Here is a 25,491-nt window from a genome sequence, read left to right as displayed (position 1 = left end):
TTGATGGGTGTGGTGGCAAGGTAGCCTGAATTGCATAGGGAGAACCTGTCTCCAAAATGAAGGAGAAGGAGAAGGAGAAGGAGAAGGAGGAGAAGGAGAAGCAGCAGCAGCTAGTTTGATCTTCCCATAAACCATGCAAACCAGGTGGGGCCCAGGAAGACAAGCCAGATTGCTTTTTCTGAGAGCCAACGGGCTGTGGGCAGAGAATCAAGACTCCACCTCGACCACCACCAAGCAACCACTGGCTCTGAGGACAGGCTGAGTTGATAGCAACCCAGATACAAAAACAAGTGCTTGTACTGTTTGATTGACTTTACAGGACTAAGGCTGGTGGTCTAAGCATCTATTAGGAGGATGACAGTATACAATATGGCAAATATGGGGCTTTCCTTCTTTATCAGTACCAGGGATTGAACTCACGACTGCCTGCTTGCAAGGAAGGCGCTTATGCCACTGAGCTAAATCCCCAACCCCTTCTGTCTTGTTTTTGAAATCCATATTGTTCTCACTGTTTGGCTTTGTTCTGTTTATTGTTTTGTTTTATTCAATGTTCTATTTTTATTGGTTTTATTCTGTTTTGTTTTACTTGATTTTGCTATGTCTGAGAAATTGGACAGCCATTGTGAAGACAACAAGATCTCTTACGGTCGCCATGGTTGATTTCCTGTTGTCCTATTTTGAAGTTCTGTACCACTTTCACTGCTTTGTTTTGATTGCCTTTATTTTGTTTTGTATTGTTGGATTTTATTCTCCTTAAAAAAAACTTTAAAAAGATATATGAAATGGGTTTTAGCTCAGCGGCGTAAGCGCCTGCCTTGCAAGCAGGCAGTCGTGAATTCGATCCCTGGTACTGATAAAAAAAAAAAAAAAAAAGAAAGAAAAAAAAAGATATATGAAATGTATTACTTAATTTCACCTGTTGCTTTTTAGTTTTCAAAATGTGGTTATGATATGGGGGCACAGTGGCCTCACCTGTAGTCCCAATACTTTAGGAGGCTGAGACAGGAAGATTGCAAGTTCAAGCCCAGCCTGGGCAACTGAGGGATTCAAACATAAAATTTTTTTAAAAGGCTGGGGAGGCTGGAGATTTAGCTCAGTGGCATAAGCATGCAATCATGAGTTTGATCCCCAGCACCAAAAAACAAAAAGGCATCTCAGATGAGGTTGTAAAATATTTGGGCTGGGGATTTAGCTCAGTGGCTTAAGCTCCTGCTTGACAAGTGCTAGTTCATGAGTTAGACCCCTGGTACCAAAAAAATATAAAATAAAAAGGCTGGGGATTGTAGCTCAGTGTTCAATCCCCAGTACTGCAAAATAGTAAGACTAGGAAGGAAAAGGTGGGGGAGGAAAAAAATTAGAGATCAAACTGTGGTTCCCAGGAAATTTAAAACTGCTGGTGAGGCTCGTATTTATGGCTTAGCATTCTGTGGGCTCCACTCTGACCCTGCAGTTGGACCAGGAGCAGCCCTGACTGCCAGCTCCCTGAGGCACTGGGCTGCCACGTTTGCCCCTTTGCAGCCCTCACTTCTTTTTTTTTTTTTTTTTTGTCTTTTTCCTTTTTATCGGTAGCGGGAATCGAACTCACGACTGCCTGCTTGCAAGGCAGGCGTTTATGCCGCTGAGCTAAATCTCCAGCCCCAAGCCCTCACTTCTTGTCCTTCCCTTCACCTGCCCTGGCTTCAGCTCCTCTGTGGATTGAGAGGTTTGAGGTCAACTGACGCAGGCCGTGACCGTGAGGTCAACTGGGTCGTGCAGAGCCCATGTGTGCTGAGGTCTACGGGAGCGAACAGACCAGGCTGACTGCCCACATTCAGGCACACAGCTAGCGGGGCCACATGGCCCATGCTTGAGCACCTGGGCACCACTTTCTTCTCCAGCAGCCAGGAGCCTGTCTGGCCCACTGAAGCAAATGGTGGTAATTGATTCTTTTCGTCCTGAAAGCGTAAACTGCTCCTTGGTGAGGGCAGCTCTGCTGTCTCAGAAAATTGCCCTCTGTTTGTTCAACAGCTCACCATCAGACCCTTGGACTGAGGCTGAGCAACAACCTCCCCTCCTTTACCCTCCGGGGCCACCAACAGCAGAAAGGCCTTCCCCAGCGAGGCCTAGGGAGGCTGGAAAGCGGTGAGGGCAGTCAGAGACAGGTACTTCCTTCCATGGGCCAAGCTGTGGGCTTGGGGTACAGGCTGCAACCCCAGGAATCTGGAGGGCTGTTGCGAGGAGGCTCTCTTGGCAGTGAATCTACCCAATGAGTCTGATTTTTTTTTTTTTTTTCTTTTTTATCGGTACCGGGGATTGAACTCATGACCGCCTGCTTGCAAGGCAGGTGCTTATGTCACTGAGCTAAATCCCCAGCCCTACCCAATGAGTCTGATAATGAAGAAATGCCAAGTGCTGAAGGTGTACCCAGAGAGAAGGAAGCAGAGGGCGACAGAGCTTGCCCAGCCTAAGTGTCAGGGAGGAAAGGGTGCTGGGTGTACCTTTGGGGCCTTTCACAGGGAGGAGCCCGAAGCACCATCTGAAAAACTCCAAGCACACCCAATCTTGCCTGTATTGACAACCCTGTGCAAAATGACCAGAGCCCAGTGTTGACCCCGGGAAGTTTTCTGGGTATCTGACCCTCCCTATAAAGTTCCCCTTATCTGGGCTTGGGCCACAGCAGGCAGCCACAGCTCCCCTGGTGGGACCTGGGCAGGACAGGGCCCTGCCAGAGAACCACCAAGCGTAGTCATCCTGCCTTTCAGAGTCTGAGCCGCCCAGTTCTGCTCAGGAGCCACTAGGCCTCCAGGTCATCCCAAATTGCCCTTGGGCTGGGCTCTGGGCCTCTAATAGGACAGATCGTAATCACCAGGTTTGGCGAAGTGTGTCTCTATTGTGCAGAAGTTCAGGTCTGACAGCAACAGCTAAATGACGGTATCTAAGACAAGGTGACAGCTCAGCATGGCAGCTGGAGAAAGCCGAGCTGGCTGTGGCGAAGCTGGTGCGCTGTCTGCCCTGGTCTGAGGAAGAAAACGGTTCATTCATAAAGCAGTCAGATACTACACAAAGGCACAGCTGACAGGCGTCTTCGGGGCTGAGGGTTGGCCTGCTGGAGAGGTGAACACACCAGCTGCTACCTGCTACCCCACAGCTTGTCTTGGGTAGAAGGCAAGCATGGAGGCCGGCTCGGGGCGAGGACCTCTCTGGATGGTGTTTACCAACCAGCTCACTGAGGCTGGCTGCTGGGCCCAGCCATCCGGGGAGACCCTCCTCACTGTCAGGCTGCAGTGAGGACATGCTTGCAGCCCCGCCTTCCCAGGCAGCTGAAGCAATGAATGCCGCAGGTTCTGTAGGCGAGGCAGAGGAGCTCATGGTTGGGTCGGCTGGGCAGGACCACAGGCCAGCAAGTGTGGGCAGGGATACTGGCACTTGGGGGATCCTGGAGTCCTGCTTCTCCCCTTCCTACTCTTTTGGGGCTGTGGGGGTGGCAGACAACCACCCCTAATTCCCTAAGATAGCTAGAGCTAAAAGCACTGCTTCCTATCACTGGATTGCTGGGAAAAGTTCATCTTAAAGGAAATAATGTGTTTAACTACAGATTGAACAAGAGAGCATAGCTGGGCCTGGTGGCACAAACCTGTAATCCCAGCATTCGGTGAGGCTGAGGCAGGAGCATCCTAAATTCCAGCAGAGTCTGGGAAATTAACATTTTTTAAAAGGACTGGAGCTGTACCTCAATATGAAGGCCCTGGGCCCAATTCCCGGCTCCCCTCCAGCTGCCTGAACGTTCTCTGCATCTCAGCAACAGCTGGGAACTGCTCAGTAGATGGCCTCTGACGGGGCAGTGAGAGCGAACAGGAGAAGCCTGTCCACAGGGCAGAAGCCATGCAGACAGCAGGCTGAGACCACGGTACACTACCAGCTTCCAAAGAGCCTCGCAAGCGTCCCATCTGAGATTACACTTTCAGCCTGTATGAGGTTTGATAGAAAAAGTGCATTTAATTTAAAAAATTGATTACCCTCTTACTTCAGAGGCACTGGTCCCATCCTGATTTCCATTTTCTGAAGCAGCCTTTCACTTGTGTCTTTAAGGGTCAGGGATTTAGCTTGGTGGCTCAAATGCCTGCCTACCAAGTACGAGGTTGTGAGTTTGATTCCCGGTACCAAAACAAAACAAAAAAACAAAAACCCACATTAGCGTCTTTAGTTATGGTGTCGTGGCTTCCTGAAAGTCCTGAGCAGACATTTCCTTTCACGGGCTTTTGAGGAAGAGCCAGTTCTCACCCAGTGCCAGGGCTGGTGGGTAAAGTGGCCGAGGACACACTGTACTTGCTTTGCTCACATATGCCCGATTGTACCTCATAAACCTGAAAGAGGACTTCCAGAGCTGCCTCAGAGCACAGCAAGAACAGTGGGAGAAGCGTGTTCAATAAGAGGTGGAGGATTCTCAGAGGGTGTTAACGGCAATGTCGTTTCCTGTAATAAATTTTAAAATTTCCATCTTCACTGTATTGTTTGATCACTCCTTGTCCCTTTCTTTAAATTATACTGCTAAGGTGACACTTGCGGAGACTGCTCGGTGTTGGTGGTACAGGCAGCATCACGAGATCAGGGCTGGATTTCCCGTGTGCCCCAGGAAGCCAGCCTCCCGGCCTGCCCCAGGGCGTGTCCCCACCGCAGTTCCTTCCCCGGCTCTGCAGAACTCTGGCACTCATCACATGAGCGACCATAACCCCTCAGGCCCACAGGTTATAGGTTCTTCCAGTTGTGGCTGTCAGGATTCTGGCAACTTCCAATTTCTCTTTGCTTTGGAGCACCCATCAATTTTACAGTGAAATCTCCTCTGTAGCAACAAGTGTTGTAAAAAAAAATCAGAACACATTTTTTGCCATCTTTAGTAAAGGCCTATTTTCCTAGGCCTCTGAGTGTTCCAACCTTTTCTAGGTTGCAAACAGCAACAGCCTGTTTAGAATTCTGTGATCAATTAGCTTTTTGTGTAGTTAATGATACTAATGTGCACAAAATGAGCACTGCCCCAGGGATGACAGTGAAGAGAATGTAGTCCCTTCCCTTGAAGGCCTGGGCTACACGGAGGCTGCCCTTGAATGGGCACAAGGGGCTGGACAGAGGCAGAGCAGGACAGTGGAAAACCTCGCAAGGAGCCAGGCACAGCCTGTCCCCTCACAATGTGGTGGACCGAGGTGCAAGGCACAGAGGTGCCCCAGAAGCCAGAGCACGAGCTTGGCCATGGCAGAGAATGGGTACTGGGAGATGCAGGGCCTCAAAGCACTGGGAGTAGGGGAGTGGGAACATGAAACCCCAGTGCAACCCAGACCCCGAGGGCCATGATCCTGCTGGAGCAAAGCCAGACTCGACCTGAGGTCAGTGTCTGCGCATCTCCATAGGGAGAGGAGGAGGAAGCCCTGTGGCACACATACAGAAACTTTCAAATAAAGAATCAAGAGCAGGCAGCGGCTCGGCGGCTCAGTACCAACCAGGGCCCCGGGTTGGACCTTCCGTACCGCACGCACACACACCTGCACGCAGGAAAGAGATCGGCCTCCTGAGGAGCTCAACCCCAACTCCTATCCCCAAGTTCTCCAGTCCTCTAATAAGGCCACCGTGCGGCCACTCTTCCTACAGTCCCCGGCCTCCCCTACCGGCTGCCTTGCAGGTACACTCCCCAGCCCACGTCTCGTCTCTGATATGGGATAAGCGACCTTTGATTTCCAAAGGGAATCAAGGTGTCAGGTACACTGCATGTTTAAAGCACTTTTATTCCTTCTTTCTTACATTGCCTTTGTGGCATCCATTACTGATGCCATAGCAGAAATTAAAATAGGATGACTGAGTAAAAAAGTAAAAGGGTAAGGAAGATTAAAATGCGATGGCATCTAAACATCACAGAACTCTTAAACAGTGCCTCCACCACCTCTTGCATCCGGCCGCAAGCACACTCGGCTGCCAAGGAGTCAGGGTGCACCTGACCTCACGGAGTCACTCACCCAGGTCCTGTGGGAGAACTGGGCTGGGCGTGAGGCTGGGTGTAAAAAACAGGCACAGTCTCCATCATCTTTGCCTTTTAATAAAAGATTTGGTTTCATAATTTTTGTGTGTAACATATTTCTTCTAAAAATAGAGCTCTCTGCTTGTTCGGAAACTGTTTACCTGGAGATGAAGGGATAAGGCTGACTGTAACTCTGAAGTGACACCGCCAATGTACGCTTGTCACGGACAACACTTCCAGGGCTCCTGGATGCTTACAGCAAGAGCGAGTCCCTTCCAAATCCATGGTACCGAGGACACAGGACAGACATTCCAAGGTCCCACTGTGCTTTGCATGGAGCCCTTAATGTACCATGGACCACAGTAATTGGTCCTGGTTCACTGGGCACCAGGCAGCAGTGGTGCCCCAGAGGTATAGGAGACACAATGAGCAGACACAGGGTCCCAAAGACGCCAGGTGCCATTCTCACACGTGGGCTAAGAATGTAAGTGCACAAACACAAGATATAGGAACACAGGGCTAAAGGTGCTGCACTCCCACCCTGGGCCAATGCAGACCTGGATTTTAATAGCATGGAACTCGCTGGGGCTTCGTCATGATACAGCTGAAGTCAGACTCTCTTCGCCAGAGAAAGAGCCTGGTTAGCTCCTGAATCCAAAGATGCCCTTGATGTATCCAGTGAGACCGCTTTTGGTCTTCTGCTCCAACTTGTCCTCAAGGGGCGGGAAGGCCACATGGTTGAGGGCCAGGTCGAAGAACAAAGGCTTGCAAGGAACTGGCTGGAACCCAGGTGGGAAGTGCACGAGGCTGGCTTGCTTGGTGACGAGAGACGGGTCCAGGCAAAAGGTGTCAAACCGTTCAACCAGGGGCTGGAAGTCAAAGCAGAGGTATTAATCCCCTGCATACCTGGTGGCACGATCGCTATGCCTGAGCACCCAGCTCACTCAGTCCCACAGCCTCCTGCCACGAGGGCATCAGTCCCCACCCTACACCCTGGGGGCACCAGAGGACGCAGGCAGCTGAACATTCAGGCAAGGCCTCTGACTCAGTGGTGCCACTCTGCACAGCCACCATTTCTTCTACCTTCTTTTCTAGGGTGATCCAGACCCCTAACTACACAGGGAGCTTGCTGATCTCTGAGGACAAGAAGGGAGGGAAACAGAAATCAAGGGCCCTCTGCCCTTTTATTGTGAGCACCTAACTCAAGAACAATGGTGGTGAATGCATGGCATGTGTGCACAGTGACTGCATATGTCACTGAAAGCTCTAAGAGGTTTGCCACTGCAGTCCTAGAGCCACTAACACTGCTCTCTCTCTCCAGAGCCACAACTGTATGTACCTTATTGTCCTTCACTTGGGAGGAAGTCTCTGTTTGATGAGCATCATTTGCATCTGAAAATTTCAGAAAAATTCAGTAAGAACAGGGACCTTGGGGGCTGGGGATTTAGCTCAGCGGCATAAGCACCTGCCTTGCAAGCAGGCAGTTGTGAGTTCGATCCTTGGTACCAATAAAAAAAAAAAGAAAAAGAACAGGGACCTTGCATGCTGTAGTTATAAATGAAGCCCATCACACACACACACACACCTTTTAAATCTTAATGACTAAAATCCTCTCTCTCCTAAGTCCCAATTTTGCTAGAAGTGGTGTAAATAGCAATAAATTCTAAGTGCAGCAGCATCAGCCCAGGGAAGGTAGTAGAGGGAAAAGGGACATGTGACAATGTTTCTCTAAATGCCTGAATGTCACCATACAGCTACACTGTACAATGTAGGGCCTCACGGGGCAGAGATAAAGGCCAGGAAGATGAAAACCTGCAAGGTTAGCACGAGCAACCTCTTTCAGCCTCAGAACAGTAAGAGGGAGGTGGGGTGGCGATGAAGGGGATGGGGGGGAAAGGGAGCGGGGGGGGGGGGAACGGACGACGGGACGGGACACGGGACCCACACCCAGCCAAGACCAGGCAGAGGCTCACCCAGGATGGCAGCGGCTTGCAGGGAGCACTTCTCTGACCGCACTTGGGTGATGAGCTCTTGCACATCAGGTAGGTCCTGCAACAAGTCCAAGAACTCATGCTCAGAGTGGGCAGCGCCAGGTAGGAGCCCCCTGCCTCCCTCACTAAGCTGGAGGAGGGATCCACTGGGACTTTCAGAGGATTCTGGATTCTTCATATACTTCTAATTAAATAAAACAACAAAAAACCCAGCCTGTTTCAAGCAGCAAAAGCTATACCAAGACTTAAGTGACAGTAACATCTGGACCTATAAATTATGCGCTCTAAGTGTATCACATGCCAGGCACTGTCCTAGGCAGTTTAATTGGCAATTTAAGCAGCATGACGCTCTTGCAGTGGTCTGTCCTCTCATGCGGCGGGTAAGACTCCTGGAGCACGGAGAGGTGCTGGTCACATAAAGTGTGGCAGGACTGCCACATCCCTGGTTTTCCTGTGGGTGGAGTCTGGCTCTTTGCTTTGTCTCCCACTTGGCAAATGTTTTCTCTCCTGAGATGAACCACCATACTGTTTTTTTTTTTTTTTTTTTTTTGTCTTTTTCGTTTTTATCGGTACTAGGGATCGAACTCATGACCGCACACTTGCAAGGAAGGCGCTTATGCCGCTGAGCGAAATCCCCAGCCCACAATACCGTTTTGTAGCTGTGTCAGAATGGCCTCCCATTGCAGGGTGCCACCACTCTCAACCCACCCTCTGCCCCACACCTGTCCCCTTCCTACCCTCCATCTGTACTCTAGGCCTCTTGGGCTCTTTGTGCTGCTGGAAAGCAAAACCAGGGCTCTGTGCGTGCTGTGACGCTGAGTTGCACCCAGCCCTGGGGCTGCTTTTGGACTTATACACAGGCTCTGGCGTGCAGTCTGACTGAGACTGGCTCTTGCTTTAATCGCTGAGGACTCTAAAAATATCCCAATGTCCATTCCAGATGCTACCAATCAGAACGACGAGCTCTTGGAGTGGGATGTAAACACCCATTTTTAAAATGTCTTGCCTGGCAGTTGCAGCCAAGTCAACTTCAGTGTTTTGTTTTGCCCACCCAAATCCACAGCAGCTAGAAGGCATTAGTCACACAGTCTGCAGCTAAGGGCAACCCCAGGTGACTCTTCCGAGAAGCAGGCCTGGGTCCAGCCCTGCAGGCACAGCCCTTGCTCCCTACACAGCTTCCTGGGGCTGACCACCGGCAGCGAGCTGGGCTTACCTTCAAGCTGTTCTTGAAAGCTCCCGAGTCAGAATTCACTTCGTTTGCGTATTTCAGGACTCGGTCATACAGGACAAGGGCTTCGCTCCACTTTTTCACCAACACGTAGGACTGAGCAATGAAAAAACACCTGATGGGGAGGGAGAAGAGCCACAATATTCTAAAGCAACAACTGCCCAAGACCACGGCTTTCTCTGCAGCTTAGGCCGAATTTTCCATTTGGGAACAGTATCTTTTTTCCAGGTATAATTTTTTTTTTGTCTTTTTCATTTTTTTATCGGTACTGGGGATCGAATTCATGACCGCCTGCTTGCAAGGCAGGTACTTATGCCACTGAGCTAAACCCCCAGCCCCCAGGTATAATTTTTTTTAAAATTATTTTTGATATGCTGGGGATTTAGCTCAGCAGCATAAGCACCTGCCTTACAAACCTGTGGTTGTGGGTTCGATCCCCAGTACCAATTAAGGAAAAAAAAAAAAAAGAAAAAGGCAAACAAAAATTATTTTTGATCTACAGTTGGCTGAATCTGTAGGTACAAAACCTGGAGACAAGGTGCAAACTGCAGAGTTAAGTGCGACTGTGTGCACGTGCGTTCATTCTGTGTCCTTGGGAACAGGATTTTTCTTTTGTAGTACTAGGGATTGAACCCAGGGTCTTCATACTAAACTACAACCTCAGCCTTTTCAAATGTTTCTGACGTATTTTTTGACTTAATTTATTCATTTATTTTTGGTTTCAGGAATTGAACTCAGGACCTTGTGCTTGCCAGGCAGGAGCTATGCTATTGAGCTATATCTACCTGGCCCTGTTTTTTTTTTTTTTTTTTTAATTTTGAGATAGGATCTCGCTAATTCACTAAGTGGCCCAGCTTGGGTGTGAACTTGCAATCTTCCTGCCTCAGTCTCCTGGAATGCAGGGAATCTGGGTGTACACCACCAACTCGAGTTTGAAAACAGGATTCTTAGCTCAGGCTGACTGCACAGGAGCCCACGTTACTGGAAGGTTCGGGTTCCCAGGGCTAACATGCAGGTCCTTCCCAACGGCTGGAGACGGTCGTGCAGGTCCAACACACAGCACCACCTTTCGCTTAGCCGGCTGGATTGCCCAAAGGGGCAGTTCCCAAATGGAGGACGGGGACAGCAAGAGGCCTGGGAGTGTTTGGCTCAAATATGAATTCCATCCGCCACCATCTACACATCTATATAGCATCATCTCTGTTCCTGTCTTTTTAAAAAACAAAACCAAGGAAAGTTTTTCCTCACTGAATTTCTTCTACTGGGCTCAAAGAAGCCTGAGTACTTCTGGACTGTTTTTGTTCTTTGGAAGGATGGAGACAGAGGCCAGCACCTTCACACAGGCTGTGACAGCACACCAGGCTCACCACTGACCTGACAGGACAGGAGGGGCCACATGAACAGCAGGCCTGACAACAAAGGTGTGTACACCCGAGGCTGTGCTGCCCTTCAGTGCAGACTCCATCTGCCATCCAGCCCGCTCCGAGTCACCGTGATTTGCTTAAGGACCTGAGGTGTCTTAGCGTTAGCCCAGGTCAGGTCAGGCTTCCTGAATTAGCCACTCTGGCTCTGTAATAACATCCTTCCTAGTGCTGTCACCTTTCCACTGGAGAAGAGGGGGAAGAAAAGGAGGCCGAGCTTAATGTGCGCTGTCTGACTCCTCCGGCCCATCCAAAGAACGAACAAGGAACACTGGATCCTACTCGCTGCAATCACAGGACGGGATTTCCCACAAACACACTGGGCTAAGCACTGTCCACTCCAGGTGAGGCAGCCACACGGTCAGGGCTGGCAACTCCAGGGCCCAAAGCGTACAGGACCGCTGGCAGCAGAGGAGAGCCTGGCCCTCTCAGGATGTTACCTGTAAGCCTTGAACACCAGGGTCTTGAGGCCTATCTCTTTTTGGAAAGCTCTGTCCTCCTCTAAGCCAGGAAGCTGCAGTAACTCCACCAGATTCTGTATAGGAGACGCAAACAGAACATTCATGAGTAGGCCTGCCCTGTAAGAGCAGTTGCAGTTAAAGAGCAGGGAAGAGGGGCTGGGGGTTTAGCTCAGCGGCGTAAGCACCTGCCTTGCAAGCAGGCAGTCGTGAGTTCGATCCCTGGTACCGATAAAAAGGAAAAAGACAAAAAAAAAAAAAAAAAAAAAAGAGCAGGGAAGTCTGCCTCAGAGCAATGGGGCGAAGCCTTGCAGCAGGAGTGGCGGCAGCTCTCCTGGCGCCCGCTCTGCTCCTCTCCGATACCGACAACCTCTTTTCCTTTAATACTCAGCTCATATCCCAGCCACCTTCACAAACTCTTTGGAGCATCTCAGCCAGAAGGTTCTGTCCAGCTCTGGAGTTCTATTTAAGAGTTGCTCACCCACTCAGCAGCAGCACAGACAATGCGCGCATGTGTGTGCTTGTGTGGGTATAGCAATCCTACTACTGCTTGACTGACTCTCAGGAGGCGAAGGCAGTGTGGACTCGGGTCTTTGGATGCTCCACAGCGCCTAGAAAGGATTTTTTTGGGACTGGGCCTACCTAGCTCAGGCTGCTCTCAAATCCATGGGCTCAAGTGATTCTCCTCCCTCAGCCTTGTGCATAGCTGTGCCCACAGGCCTATACCACTAGCCCGGCTACTGGAAGAGCAGCTCACAGAGAGAAGTGTTCTTGAATAGCTGTGGGTTTGCTATCTTTGTGCTTCAAAAGAATTTAACGTGTCTGACATATGGGTGTCACAGACTGAAGAGCTGGCACAAAACCTGTCTTCCGTCCAGTTACTAATTGCTCTTGGCCGTCACGGCCCTGCTGCTTTGTGCAGTCAGTCATTTTGTGTCCCACACTGGTAAAGTACAGTCCCCAGGTCACCTGCAGAATGATGTCATAGAGCCGGATCAGGTCCTGGGGTCTGGGGGAGCGCTTGCTGTCATCCTCCGGCGGCTGCTGCAGCAGAGCCTTCTGTAGACCTTTAGCCATGTTCTCGTTTCTCTTGATGGCTGTTGACAGCTTGATGTAGGTCAGGTAGCTGAAACGCATCACACGTCAGCTCAGGTTACGCTCAGGCCAGCTGAGGCTCTGGGAAAGGCACTGCGCTGTGATTTGAGCCTGCCCTGAGGGAGTATGGGAGTGACAGTGTGTCATGCAGCAGGATTGTGGGGTCTGCAATTTGGCAGCCACTCAGTGGCATACTTACAGGGGGCCAGACTGAGATGAGACCTTATCACAAAAAGTTACTTCAGCTTGAATTACACACTGTGTCTTTTGTCTAAGAGCTACAGAACTCCTGAGTTATAGGACACTGCTGGTACTTAAGGAGGCCCATAGGAGAGACCGGAGATGCAGCTACGGATCTCAAGGGGCAGAGCACAAGGGGCAGAGCACATGCACAAAGCCCTGGATTCCATCCCCAGAACCACAGAAGCCAGATGGGAGCCAGTTTCTGTGGTGGGGACCTGGCCCGTGCCACCAGGACACTGCTCACGCCACACCTGCCCGTGGCCTTCTCTTCTCAGAAACACTGGAAGAGTGTTCCAGTGGTTATGGAATTAGTGACAGACTAACTATACCAACCAACAAGACCCTTTAGTGCTGGGAAAGCTGTCCAATGACTGAACCTCCAAGTCAAGAAGTAGTAACATACACATGTCATTTAGACATTTAGATGGAAATACCAAAAGAATTTGTTGAAAGAATTAAAAACAGCTAATTCTGGGAAATGGGTGAGAAGATCATGAGATAGAAGTAACTCGTCACGCACAGTAGTATGTGCCTGTAATCCCAGCACTCTCAGAAGCTGAGGCAGGAGGGTGGGAAATTTGTGCCCAGATGGTACAACCTAGGGAGAACCTGTTTCAAAATAAAATAATTTTACAAAGGGCTGGGGATGTAGCTAAGTGGTAGGGTGCTCAGCAAGCATATGCAAGGGCCTTGGTTCAATCCTTAGTACCAAACACACTCTCTCAAACACACATGGGCTTAAAGCTGCCCTCCTGATCATGGAAATCTACGATCCTAAAAGTGGAAGACTGGACTCAAAAGCAAGGGGTACCCAAGTTTCCAAGAGCCTTAGCCTCAATGAAAGCTTCAGAGGGCCTTTACAAGGTTCAGTGACCAGATCAACTCTTGACTCTGGGTCTCCTGAACACAAACCAGTCATCTAACCTCTGCTAGCTTCACCCTCCCCACAGGCTGTTCTAACAGGTGACATCTAATTGTTCTTTTTTTTTTTTTTTTCTTATACAGGGTCTTGCTATGCAGTTCACCTTGGCCTTGAACTCACTATGCAGCCCAGGCTGGCCTTGAACTTATGGTGGTCCTCCTGCCGCCTGAGTGCTGGGATTACAGGCCTGTGCCACCACACCCTGACTGACTGCCATTCTTGACTACTGTTCGTGGATCTGGCACCAGCAGTTGCTTTGATACTCAAGAAAATCTCAATCCTTAAGAATGGAAATCAAGGGTAGGAAGGGAATTACTTTTTGTTTTCTTGTGGCACTGCACACTGAAGCCAGGGCCTCTCGAAAGTGAGGCTGGCACCCTGCTGCTGAGCTCTACCTCCAGGTTCTTTCTGAGTTTTTTTTCCTGCTAGAAACAGAACCCAAGGCATCACATGCACACTAGGCGAGCACATTCCCGCTGCTTTGTATCTCCATTCCTGGAGGGTTTTGTTTACTTATATATATGAAGATGTGCAAGGGAGCTGCTAGAGAGAATATGTTTATGCTGTATGTTATAAGCAACAGCTTAGAAATTAAGTTCTTGAAGTCAAGTGGAAAAGAGAATTTGAGAAAAATTCGTTTTCCTAAGTAATATTATTTCAAAAAACTGTCTTTCTTTCTCTCCTGTAACAAAATGATCCATCTTTTTTGTTTGGGAAGGTCATGGAGATTGAACCTATGCCTTGCGTTCTACCACTGACCTACACCTCTAGCCCACTGGGGTCAGCGGTATGATGCTTGCTTAGCATGCACTAGGACTTCCCATCAGTGCGTGTGGACAGACACAGACAGACAGACAGAGAGACAGACACACACACACACACACGAAACCTGAAAAATTAGTTTTAAAATGCATCTGCAAGAGCAAAAGGACAGCAGCCAAGATGAACCTGAGGAAACACTTGGTCAGGAGAGCATTTGTTACTAGCTATCAGGACTTGCTAGAATGTTATGGAAATGTGCCAGCAACATAGACAAATTAATGGAGCAGAAGAGTCCAAAAAAAAAAAAAACACCCAAGGAGAAAACGCACTGCAGACTGAAGGGAAAGGATGCAGAGGTCAATAAACTGTTCCTACCCATGTAACATCCTTACGGAAGAGACCTGAGGCAGACCCTTACCTTATGCAAACTAAAAATTGTCAGACTGAGCTAGCCTTGAATTCGAATAAACTTATCCCTGAAAGGGACAACTTTAAAACAGTCAGAAGACAAAGGAGAATAACTGGGAGGCTGGAACCAGGAAGGAGTGGCTGGCTCTAGAGGGAGAGGCCATGGGAAGCTCTGAGGTTATGGGTTATGCTCACCGCCCCCCCCCCCCACATCAGAGCGTGAACCCCAAGCCTTCACAATAAGCTGTGTCTCCAGCTTTACTTCTGTAATTTTGAGATAGAATCTTGGTAAATTGCCAAGCTGTGCTTGAACTTGCACAGCTTGGCAATTTATGGCCTTAGCTTCCCCAAATGCTGAGATTATAGGTGCATGTACCACCACGCTTGGCTGTTTCAGATTTTAAACTATATGAAAATCTTAAATTAAAAAAATAAATAAAAATAAATCTTAAACTATACATACTATATATTTAATATGAAAATGTAATATATACACTCATGATAAAATGTACCTACATGCATTATTGTTACTTATTTTAAGAAATTATAAATTAAAATGTACATAAACATTATATACACTGTTGTTACAATATTATACTTAAAATACTAAAAGTAGAAAAAATTACAATAACCCTTACCTGTGCAGGTATTGAAGATTAGATACCTTCCCTGACTCCCCTTCAGGGATGTAATCTCTCTGTTTCTGTAGAAAATAAAAAAGATAAAAGGTAAAACAGCCAACTCCATCCTTGGCTCTGACCACCTCCTTCAGTGGTGTGGTCCTAAAGGTTCCCTGAATAAAAACACAGCCTTCAGTTAAGTCTGGGGTCCTCAAACATCACAAATTGATTCATAAATTATATAATGATGGGATCACTTTAAAAACTGGCCCGAGTAACACAATTCAGAAAGACAGCTGGTTTGGGGCTCCTGTCCACTGCCTGGGGCTCTAGAGCCAAGTAGTAAGAAGAAACCAAGGTTCCTCTTGAGGATCTGGGTTTAAAGCCCAGCGTCCACTGCATATGCTCTATGCTGTCCTGAGCTGCCTCCTAGGGACAGTCAAATTGCCCAGCTCACCGAGATGCCCACATCCTAACCTCCAAAATCTGAGAAGATATCACCTCCCAAGGTAGAAGAGGCCTCGTAGACATGAGCATGCATTTCTGGGTTTTAGCCAGCTGTGCCCAGTGTAACCCAGGCTCTTCAGAGGAGAAGAGCAGAAGGGGGTCAGAGACAGAGAAGACATGAGGAGAAGCACAGGGCAGAGGAGAGTGCTGAGCTGCTGGCTTTGAAGCAGAGGAAAGGGTCACAAAGAACTGCAAGTAGCCTCCAGAGGCCAGGAAGTATATTCTTCAGGACAGTGGGAATGGATTCTCCCTAGATTTCCCAATGGCTCCCAGAGGAAAGCAGACTGCAAAGTCTACTTTAAACCACTGACCTCCAAAAGCCTATGTTAACAGGTGTTTTAAGCCACTGGGTTTGTGGAAATGTCATGTAGCTGCACCAGAGAACAGATGCCTCTTTGCTTCACCCTGTCCCTGCACCCTGTAAGATGTCTCCCCATTGCTGCAAATTCAATGCAAGAGAAGGGCCCTGGGAAGGGCCCTCTGGTAAGTGGACGGAAGGTGGCATAAATATGTAATAGCATCTAATGGCAGAAGGAAGCAGATGACTACATGCAGAAAGAAGCAGTTTAATTTAAAATACTGCATTTACTTGAACATTTTTGTTTTGTTTTGTTTTTGTCTTTTTTTCCTTTTCCTTTTTATCGGTACAACTGCCTGCTTGCAAGGCAGGCGCTTATGCCGCTGAGCTAAATCCCCAGCCCCTTTACTTGAACATTTTATACTCAAGGCACTGGAGCAGATGCTGAAACAAATATAAAAGAATAAATAAAATGTTCAAAGGTAATATTAAAGTTACTAACAGGTACTGAGTTTCAGCTTGGGCCAGGGATTTAGCTCAGTGGTGTAAACACCTGCCTGGTAAGGGCGAGGTCATCAGTTCAATCCCCGGTACCAAAAAAAAAAAAAAAAAAAAAAAAAAGAAAAGAAAAGAAAAAAAAGATGCAAGAGCTCTCGGGGAGGGTGCTGGTCATGGTCATATAACACTGTGAATATACTCAACACCATTAGCATGCACTGGAAAACACTTGAGCATAGGACATTTAATTAAGTGTATGCCATCACAATCAAAAAACAGTATTTTTTTTTTTAATACAGTACTTACTACCACACAGACATTTCAGCCTAAGTATAAGATATTTAGAGGATGCAGGGGCCTTTGTGAGCCAGAATGAGGTAGCACACTTCTCATAGATAATAAGCTACGAGCTAGACCTCGAGACCAGGGCATAGAGAGGCAGCACAAAGATCACTCAGGTGTGAGAAGGAAGAATAGCACGTGCTCAGGTGGGAATGGCACATATTGCCCTCTTACAATTCTAGTACTCTGGGAGGCTGAGGCAGGAGTATTGGAAGTTTGAGCCTAGCCAGGGCAACTTCACAATTTAATGACTCTGTTGCAAAATAAGAAAAAGGACTAGGGATATAACTTGGCATAAAGGCCCTAGGTTTAGGGGGCTGGAGGTTTAGCTCAGCGGCACAAGCGCCTGCCTTGGAAGCAAGCAGTCGTGAGTTCGATCCCTGGTATCGATAAAAAGGAAAAAGACAAAAAAAAAAAAAAAAAGGCCCTAGGTTTAGTCTCCAGGAGTGTTAGAAAAAGAAAAAAGAAAGAAAGTAGGAGACTGAGGTAGAGGACTGTGAGGTAGAGAACAGTCCAGCAGCAGCTGGATGCTGGCTTGCAGAATGCTCCTGCACCAACTGTACCTGCCAGAAATGGGGCCTCAAAAGCAGGGCATTAAACACAAGGTGTGTTGGGCATGGTGGCACAGGCCTGTAATCTCAGCACTTGGGAGACTCAGGCAAGAGGATTGCTGCATGTTCAAAGCCAGGGATTACACAGTGAGACCCTGTCTCAAACAAGAAAAAACAAACAAAACAAAACAAAAAACCACCAGAAAACCAACCAACCAACCAATCAACCACATTTAAAACCCAAAATGAAGGGGTAGAGAAGGTATTGAGAACTTCTAATCAAATGAAGCTGTTTTTTCACCCAAAATAGGGTCTCATTATGTAATTCAGGCCTTGAATTTGCAGCCATCCTCCTGTCCCAGCCTCCCAAGTGCTGGAATTACAGGTGTGTGCCACCATGCCTGGAAAATTTATCTGTTTTTGAAATGCTCAGTGGTGTAAGCACCTGCTTTAGGGTAAAAAGCTAATTAAAAAAAAAAGGTGAAAAAAAAAAAAAACCAAACAGGTGGAATCATCAACAGGTGAGCGACATTATGAAGGAAGGTAAGCAGGGGTTTGTGACAGGAACAAAACAGTTCTACTGCGGTCAGCCTGGGTGTGTGTGTGGACCCCAGTGATGACATTAGAAAGCGGGGGCACTGGTAAGAAGCCATCATGATCACGAAGCCATCATGACCATGAAGCCATCATGAAGAGTAGACATGGAGAAATGACTTTCCAATCCTGAGAGCCCAGGGACCCCTGTTGCTTGTCAGCTGGCCACTACATCTGAACACCCCTGCAGCTAAGGAAGGGATGCACGAGACCTCTGGGCCCCAGGTGGGAAGGGGCAGGTCAGGTCCAAGAGTGGCTACATCCTGCGCCAGAGCTGGTGGTCCAGCTGATACCCTACCTGATCTGGCTTGAGCTCCTCCCGAACGGCTTGGATGGCGTCCCGACACTCGCTGAGCATAGACTCAAACAGACGCTCCTTGGTATCTTCACTTTCAGCCTAGAGAAACACAGGTCAGACAGAGACTTTCTCCTGAGTTAACTGCAGTACTATAGCAGGAGCGGGGCCTAGGAGGGCTGTGAGCCTCCTACATCACGTGGACTGCATAGCCCAAATCCCTTCGTCACCACTCCCAACCACAGGGTCTTCTCACAGCCTCATCTCTTATTAATATGGAAATGGGGTGCTTCAGAGAGTAAGCACACCAAATTAGCTATGTGTATAATTGATCTGGAACTTTCTGTCAGGAACAGGTGTGTTACATGTCTTCCCACCACAGAACTTTCTCCTGCTTCCCCTCAGTACTCCAGCCCCTGCTAAGGATCAGCAACTGGCACCCCTGGGAACCTCAGTGATGACACTGGGGCGCTGCTGCGACACATGACATGCAGCATACCAGAAGCATCCTCCCTCCCGTCCTTGCAGGACACACGGTGAAGCTCTGTTCTGGGATGCTGGAATTAGCCTGCACAAATGCAACCCAGCTGGCAGGCACTGCTTTGCCTTTAGGTCCAAACAAGGTACAAACATCACAAATCAGTATCAAAAAGAGGGGCTGGGCATTTAGCTCAGTGGCCTAAGTGTCTACCTGGCAAGCGCAAGGTCAAGAGTTCAATCCTGGTACCAAAAGCAAAACAAAAACTGAAAAGAGATTTCCCCTCAATTTCACACCAAGTTCTTTTCCCTGCAGACATTCTACACTCCGAAGCCCCCCACCTCCTCTGAGAATGATGACATGCTGGGCTGGGTGGGTGTTGCTCTGCTGCACAGCTGGGCTAAGTGAACAAGCCACTGAGTCACTGAGTCACTGCCATATCACATCCTCATCCTGAAGAATCTGACTGAGCAGATGGGAGTGGATGAAAGGCACAAAGAAGATAAACCGGTATTACCGGCGGCAGACCTGCCGTGAAATTAAAACATCAACATTCCATTATGATATGTGACTTTCCCCAGAAACCAACCTCTAGTCTGAAAAAAAAAAGTGTTAACTAGTCACTGAGAAAGTGCAAAAGAGAGCCCAATACCACCATTCCTTCAAAAGATGGTTCGAGGAGCTTAAAAAACAAAGACAAAAAAATTCTGTTTTTCCCTTAAGAAGTCTTACTAGTTTCTAGTGTGAGAAAAGGCTCCCCTGTAAATTACACAATCTATATCAAACACACGCTTCCACTCATGGGTTTCTTGGCTTTCCTGCTGTTCACTAATTCAGGAACACATCAGGGCCCAGGCAGGCAAACTGGACCCCCGTTAGCTCCCTATGACGCCAGGGCAGTGCTGCTGCCAGAGCTTCCAGCAGTGACAAAGTGCTCTCCAACTGGCTTTGTCTGACACAGTGGGCCGTTAGCCCCTGAGCAGGTGAGACTAGTGGATGGAACTAGCCCATGTGTCAGGGGCTACTGTCTCAGATGATGGGCTCTAGAGAGAAACGCTTTAGAGAGCACTGCTAAGCACCCCATGTTGGCAAGATTCTATATAATAATTTATTCAAAGCTGCTGGCCAAATTTTTCAAAGTACAACCTCTATGGAAATGGTACAGCTATATAACACTCACTAAGTGGAATATGATATGTGAATACAGGAAGGAGGCGAAGGGGACACAAAAAGAAATAAAATGTGCTACAGCCAGGTGTGGGGGTGCACACCTGTAATCCCAGCACTTGGGAGGCAGAGGCAGAGAGTTCAAGGCCAGCCTGTACTATATAGTGAGACCCTGTCTCAACACCCTTCCCAAAACAAAACAAAAAACCCAAAAATACGTGTTATGTACATGAACCAACTCTCTACACTGAAAATAATCATGTAGCACATACATGTACTAATAAAAATTTAAATATATATATACAGTATGTGAATACCCTTGGCTTTAAGAAACCAAACAGCCAACTACAAATTTGCAGGAAAAATGAAACAGCACCAGTTTAAATATAAACCACCCACCAAATATGCCACCAACACCCCTTTTCAGATGGGTGTGGTTTGGTAGCTCAGGCAATGGGCATATAAGAAAAAAACCATCTGTTTCACCAGCTACACAGGATGTCTCTTTCTCACTGGTAGCATGTGGCCCAAATTTAAAATTTAAAAGCCTGGGCATGGTGAAGCATCCCTGTAATCTCAGCAAACAGGATCACCATGAGCTCAGTCTCAACTACACAGGGAAACCCTGTCTAAAAAACAAACAACAAACTTAAAAGGAGGCCATGTATTACCTTTATTCACTGTTTCTAAATTACTAGGTCAACTTTGGCAGCAAGGCGCTGAATACAAGCAAACTTCCCTACAGCTCCACAACACTAAATTTCACTGGGAATTTTGCATACATCTCAAGCAACAGTGCCAGAAAACATACGTCTAAAGGGGAGAGCCTAAGATACCCGTGTTTTCTCTGATATCCACACTGCAAGGGGACTCAGACTAATCTCAGAATAGAACTTGTTGGGATTTAACTTGTTCTGCTGCTTACATTTTATTCTAGAAGCTACATTTGAGGCCAAGCATTCCTGAAAGAACCTTGGCACCCTGGACCCCTCGGCATGTAGAGGCAGGACTCCTCATCTGTCCACTGACCTTCCATGAACTAACAAGGACATGTTTCTAACACAAGGAGCAAACTCCCTGAGTATCAGCTTCTCCCATGTGTGCCTATGACACACAGAAACCTCCTACACTAGGGATCTAATCCACAGAAACCTTAAGCCTGGAAGAAAAATGTTGCTCACTGGTCCTAGGAAGGAAATTCTAGATCTCCTTTTACAAAACATGAAACACTTAGGATATGCTTGCCCCAGTCTTGGAGTTTCTCCTCTGGAGACAAGACACAAGGCTGCTGTTTGCCCTGTTATTGGAGATGGATTCACAGGTTGTTTTCACTTGGTTATAAAAATTGCTGAATGATGGTGCTGTGACTAAAAGACACACAAGGCAAGTCTGGCCACATTCCCTGCCACACCCATCAGAGAACTGTAGGGACAGGAACCAGGCCTCACCCAGCCCTGGGAGGTCGGGAAGAAACACATAGAAGCCTGGCTGAAAAAAAGGACAGATCTCACTTAAAAACAGATTTTCTTTTAAAGAAAGGATGGTGTCCCTTCCATTTAAGTATCAAAAACTAAACAGAAATTGAGGCTAAGATTCATCAAGCCTTAGAGATGTTTCCAGAATTGGAAAAAAAAAAAAAAAAAAAGATTCATCAAGCCCAAGCCAGGTGTGATGGTGCACGCCTGTCATCCCAGCACTGGATGAGTTCAAGGCCAGCATGAACTGCATAGTGAAACTGTCTTTTTTCAAATTTTTATCGGTACCAGGGATTGAACTCATGACTGCCTCCTTGCAAGGCAGGCGCTTATATCGCTGAGCTAAATCCCCAGCCCCTTGTGAAAATCTGTCTTAAAAGGACCAAGAAAAAAAAAATCACTAAGCCTATTATTTAAAACCTTCCCTTCCTAAAAAGAGGAGGCCCAAGTACAACCTCACAATGCAACCAGCAATGACCTTCAGGAATGAGCAAATGTTAAGAGCAGAAGAGTCAGGTGTAATGGCACACCCAGCCCTTGGGAGAATAAAGCAGGAGGATCACATTGAGTTCAAGGCCAGCCTGACTAAATGGCAAGACCTAGTCTCAAAAAGCAAAACACAGCAAAATAGCCAGCTTGCTTTGGCAGAACATATGCTAAAACTGGAATACACAGAAGATTAGATTGGTCTGACTCCTGGGCATGCAAACTCATAAAGTGTTTCATATGTATATATATACACACACATATATATACATATGTACATATATACATATGAAACACTTATATATATGAAAAAATATATATATATATATAGTGCCAGGAATTGAATTCAGGACCTTGTGCTTGCCAGGCAGGTACTGTGCCACTGAACTATGTCCCCATGTGAGATAGATTTTTTTCAAAAGGGAAGGAATCAAGAGGTGGAGGGAGGGAGGAAGGAAGAATGAATATAAAAAGAATTAAGGTGTGATGTACATGTATCAACTCCCCACAATGATTGCAATCATTACTGCAAATATATACTAATCAAAAATTTTTGAAGTAAAATAGAAATGAAGTATAAAGTAAGACAGCATTAAGGATGATATCTTAAAGCTTGGCTGAAAGAGACTACAGATTTTGAAATCAGATTTTGGCAGCTCTACCTTTTCAATCTAATATTTTACCCCACTGACTTATTTCTTCTGTGCTTTTCAACAAACTGCTGTTTTAGTATTTTAATGTAATGAAAATCTCTGCCAGCAAGTAGTACCAAACTACTATGCATTCCAGGTTCTGAAGGCTGACAGATACCAATGCCAGTAAGACAAGAGACACTGAAATTAAGGGGAGGCCTATCTTTTTCCAAGTTAGAGAACAGTAACAAACCAGCCAGGCACCAAGTTATCTCTACCCAACAGGCTGACAGTGGTGCCAAGGGGCAAGTGGCTCTGCTTGAGATTAACTTCCACTGGCCAAAGGGTATTTTCTCCTGTGTAATAACCCATGGCTCATTCAACAGTCGTTTAATCAACTATAATGCTGATGGTGAAGATTAACTAGACTTATTCTAACATTACGCTTAAATGACTGTATTTACTAGCTTGTTTTGGGATATGTGTGATGTAAGACATTAACTCCAAATGCTAAAACCTTACAGAATCTCCTGGAGTTCATATACATTTTATTTGATCTAGTTTTTCCTCTGCCTCCTACACTAGGGATCTAATCCACAGCTTTCTCACATGAGCTACATCTTAGCCCTCTCTATATGCTTTCTTTTTTTTTTTTTTTTTTTTTTGTCTTTTTTATTGGTACCAGGGATTGAACTCATGACCACACACTTGCAAGGCAAGTGCTTATGCCGCTGAGCTAAATCCTCAGCCCCTATATGCTTTATTTTGAGACAGGGTCTTGCTAAGTAGCTAAATTGACCAGGCTGGACGCACACTAAGGATTCTCCTACCTCAGCCTCTCAGAGTGCTGGCGTAACAGGTGCGTGCTACTGTACTTGGCTCACCAAGTCTGTCCTATGAAGTCTCTGTATCTCTGATACTAAATCTTTGAAAAAAGATCTGCATGAAAAGAAAACTATAAACCAAGGTCTGGGGATTTAGCTCAGTGGCATGAGCCCTTGCCTGGAAAGTGCGAGGTCGTGAGTTCGATCCCCCCAAAAAAATTTAGGCATGGTGGTAACATGCCTATAATCTCAGCATTTGGGTGGCTGGCGCCAGAGGATTGATAGGAGTTCAAGGCCAGCCTAAACTACATACCCTAGTAAGACACACTCTTAAAAAACCACCCTCCCAGGCCAGGGATACAGCTCGGCATCACGGCAACTACCTGGTATACACGAGGTCATGAGTTTGATTTCTAGTACCAAAAAACCCCCCAAAAAACAAACAAAAAAACCCCACCCCTACCCTCCCAATTATTTATTATTCCTTATAAAAATAGATGCAAGCCAGGCATAGTGGCTCACACCTGTAATTTCAGCACTCGGGAGGCTGAGGCAGGAGGATCATTTAGAGTTCAAGACATGTGGGCCACAAAGTGAGCTCAAGGCCAGCCTGAACTGCATGAAATTGTCTCAAAAAAAAAAAAAAAAAAAAAAGTGCAAAATTTATCAATGTAATAGCAAATATAATCTAGCAATATATAAAAAGTTATATATCACATATCATTATATAATGAACAGTGGGTCATCCAACATAGGTGAGGCTAGTATTAATAAAATATTAATGAAATTCTTGATTCTAAAGGATAAGAACACACCCTTTAATCCCAGCACTTGGAGACTGACCCAGGAGGATTCTGAGTTTGAGGCCAGTCTGGGCTACAAAGTGAGATCGAGGCCAGCCTGAACTACATAGTGACACCCTGTCTCAAAACAAAACAGGGTCAGGGATACAGCTCAGTGCCACAGTGTCTGCTTGGCAAGTGCAAGGTCCTGAGTTCAATTCCTGGTATAAAACAACAACAATAACAAGTAACACAGCCTTCAAACCCTCTACTGTATGTTATAAACAATTAAAAGCCTGAACAAAACAAAAACATACACACAGAAGAAAAAAAAACCCTGCAATAAATAACCTGGTATAGTGGCATATGCCTAAAATCCCAGCACCTAACAGGAAGATCACTAGGGTTGGCTATATAATGAGTTCAAGCCAGCTTAAACTACACAGGGAAACCCTGTCTCAAACAACAACAAAAGAAAACAAATTTTAAAAATCTGAAGCAATATAAATAAGACACAGAAGCTGGTGAATTTCAATGGAAATATTATCACAACACAGAAATTTACCAGCTTCATCACTATGTTCTTTTTTTTTCAATCACTATGTTCTTTTAAAAATGCTTTAAAATTCCCAATATTGATAATTTATAACTTAAATGACTTTATTTAACCAGAAAATATACTTTAAAACCTACATGACATTCTTAATTTGGGCAATCTATTCCACAACACTAACTCAAAATAGGGAAAGACAGATCTAGGCCAAGTATTACTAAATTTTTATTTATAAAGCTACAAACTATGGAGTAGAAATGGCCAGTAAGAAATCTTTTGGTTAAACAGCCTTTGAAAAATGCTGAGCTGGGGACATGTTCGGCAGTGCTGCAGTGGCCCAGCAAGTGTGAGGCCCTGGATATACAAAAAATGGGTAAACAGCATATATTGGCAAACTATTTTTTATTGCCAGTATCTTCAAAATTCTGGTCAATCTTTTTTTTTTTTTTTTTACTAATCAAGTGCAGTAGTGAGAAGGCAGGAAAGAGTAGAACAAGGAGTTCAATCTGTACTGACTATGAACAATCAATTGAGATAATTCACTACCTTAGGACCAGCCAATTCTGGTCAATCTTGAACTGCTTCACAAGGAGTGACTACAATCTATATCTGGAAATTAACTGCTTCCTTTTACTAAAATTCAAGTTTAAGAGGAATCTTTTATTTTATATATTTGTTTTTGTCTTTTTTTTGAGAGGGGGGTTTCGCTATGCAATTCAGGCTGGCCTTGAGCTCACTTTGTAGCCCAGGCTGGTCTCGAACTCGCAACAATCCTCCCACCTCAGCCTCCTGAAGCGCTGGGATTATAGGCATGAGCCACCACGCCTGGCTTAAGAGGAATCTTTTAAACAACATGCACAGAGGTGCTGGAGCATAGC

The 25,491-nt window shown here is 46.5% G+C and overlaps 1 protein-coding gene across 1 annotated transcript in view; it reads right to left on the bottom strand.

The window, feature by feature from the left end:
• Positions 1–5,733: 5,733 nt before the first annotated feature.
• Positions 5,734–25,491, bottom strand: part of Srp68 (signal recognition particle 68) — a 39,563-nt gene continuing 19,805 nt past the window's right edge. The window contains exons 9-16 of the mRNA XM_003461430.4: positions 18,220–18,318; positions 15,150–15,214; positions 12,051–12,207; positions 11,064–11,158; positions 9,188–9,317; positions 7,957–8,032; positions 7,323–7,375; positions 5,734–6,852 (exon numbers count right to left, since the gene is read on the bottom strand). Of these exons, the coding sequence (XP_003461478.1) occupies positions 6,625–6,852; positions 7,323–7,375; positions 7,957–8,032; positions 9,188–9,317; positions 11,064–11,158; positions 12,051–12,207; positions 15,150–15,214; positions 18,220–18,318 (903 nt within the window). The 3' untranslated portion in view covers positions 5,734–6,624. The remainder of the gene's footprint in view (positions 6,853–7,322; positions 7,376–7,956; positions 8,033–9,187; positions 9,318–11,063; positions 11,159–12,050; positions 12,208–15,149; positions 15,215–18,219; positions 18,319–25,491) is intronic.

This window comes from Cavia porcellus, unplaced genomic scaffold, assembly GCF_034190915.1.
Source record: "Cavia porcellus strain 051 isolate PalLab524CR breed Dunkin Hartley unplaced genomic scaffold, mCavPor4.1 scaffold_32, whole genome shotgun sequence".
In the NCBI taxonomy this organism is placed as follows: Eukaryota; Metazoa; Chordata; class Mammalia; order Rodentia; family Caviidae; genus Cavia; species Cavia porcellus.
This window is presented reverse-complemented; position numbering and strand designations above follow the sequence as displayed.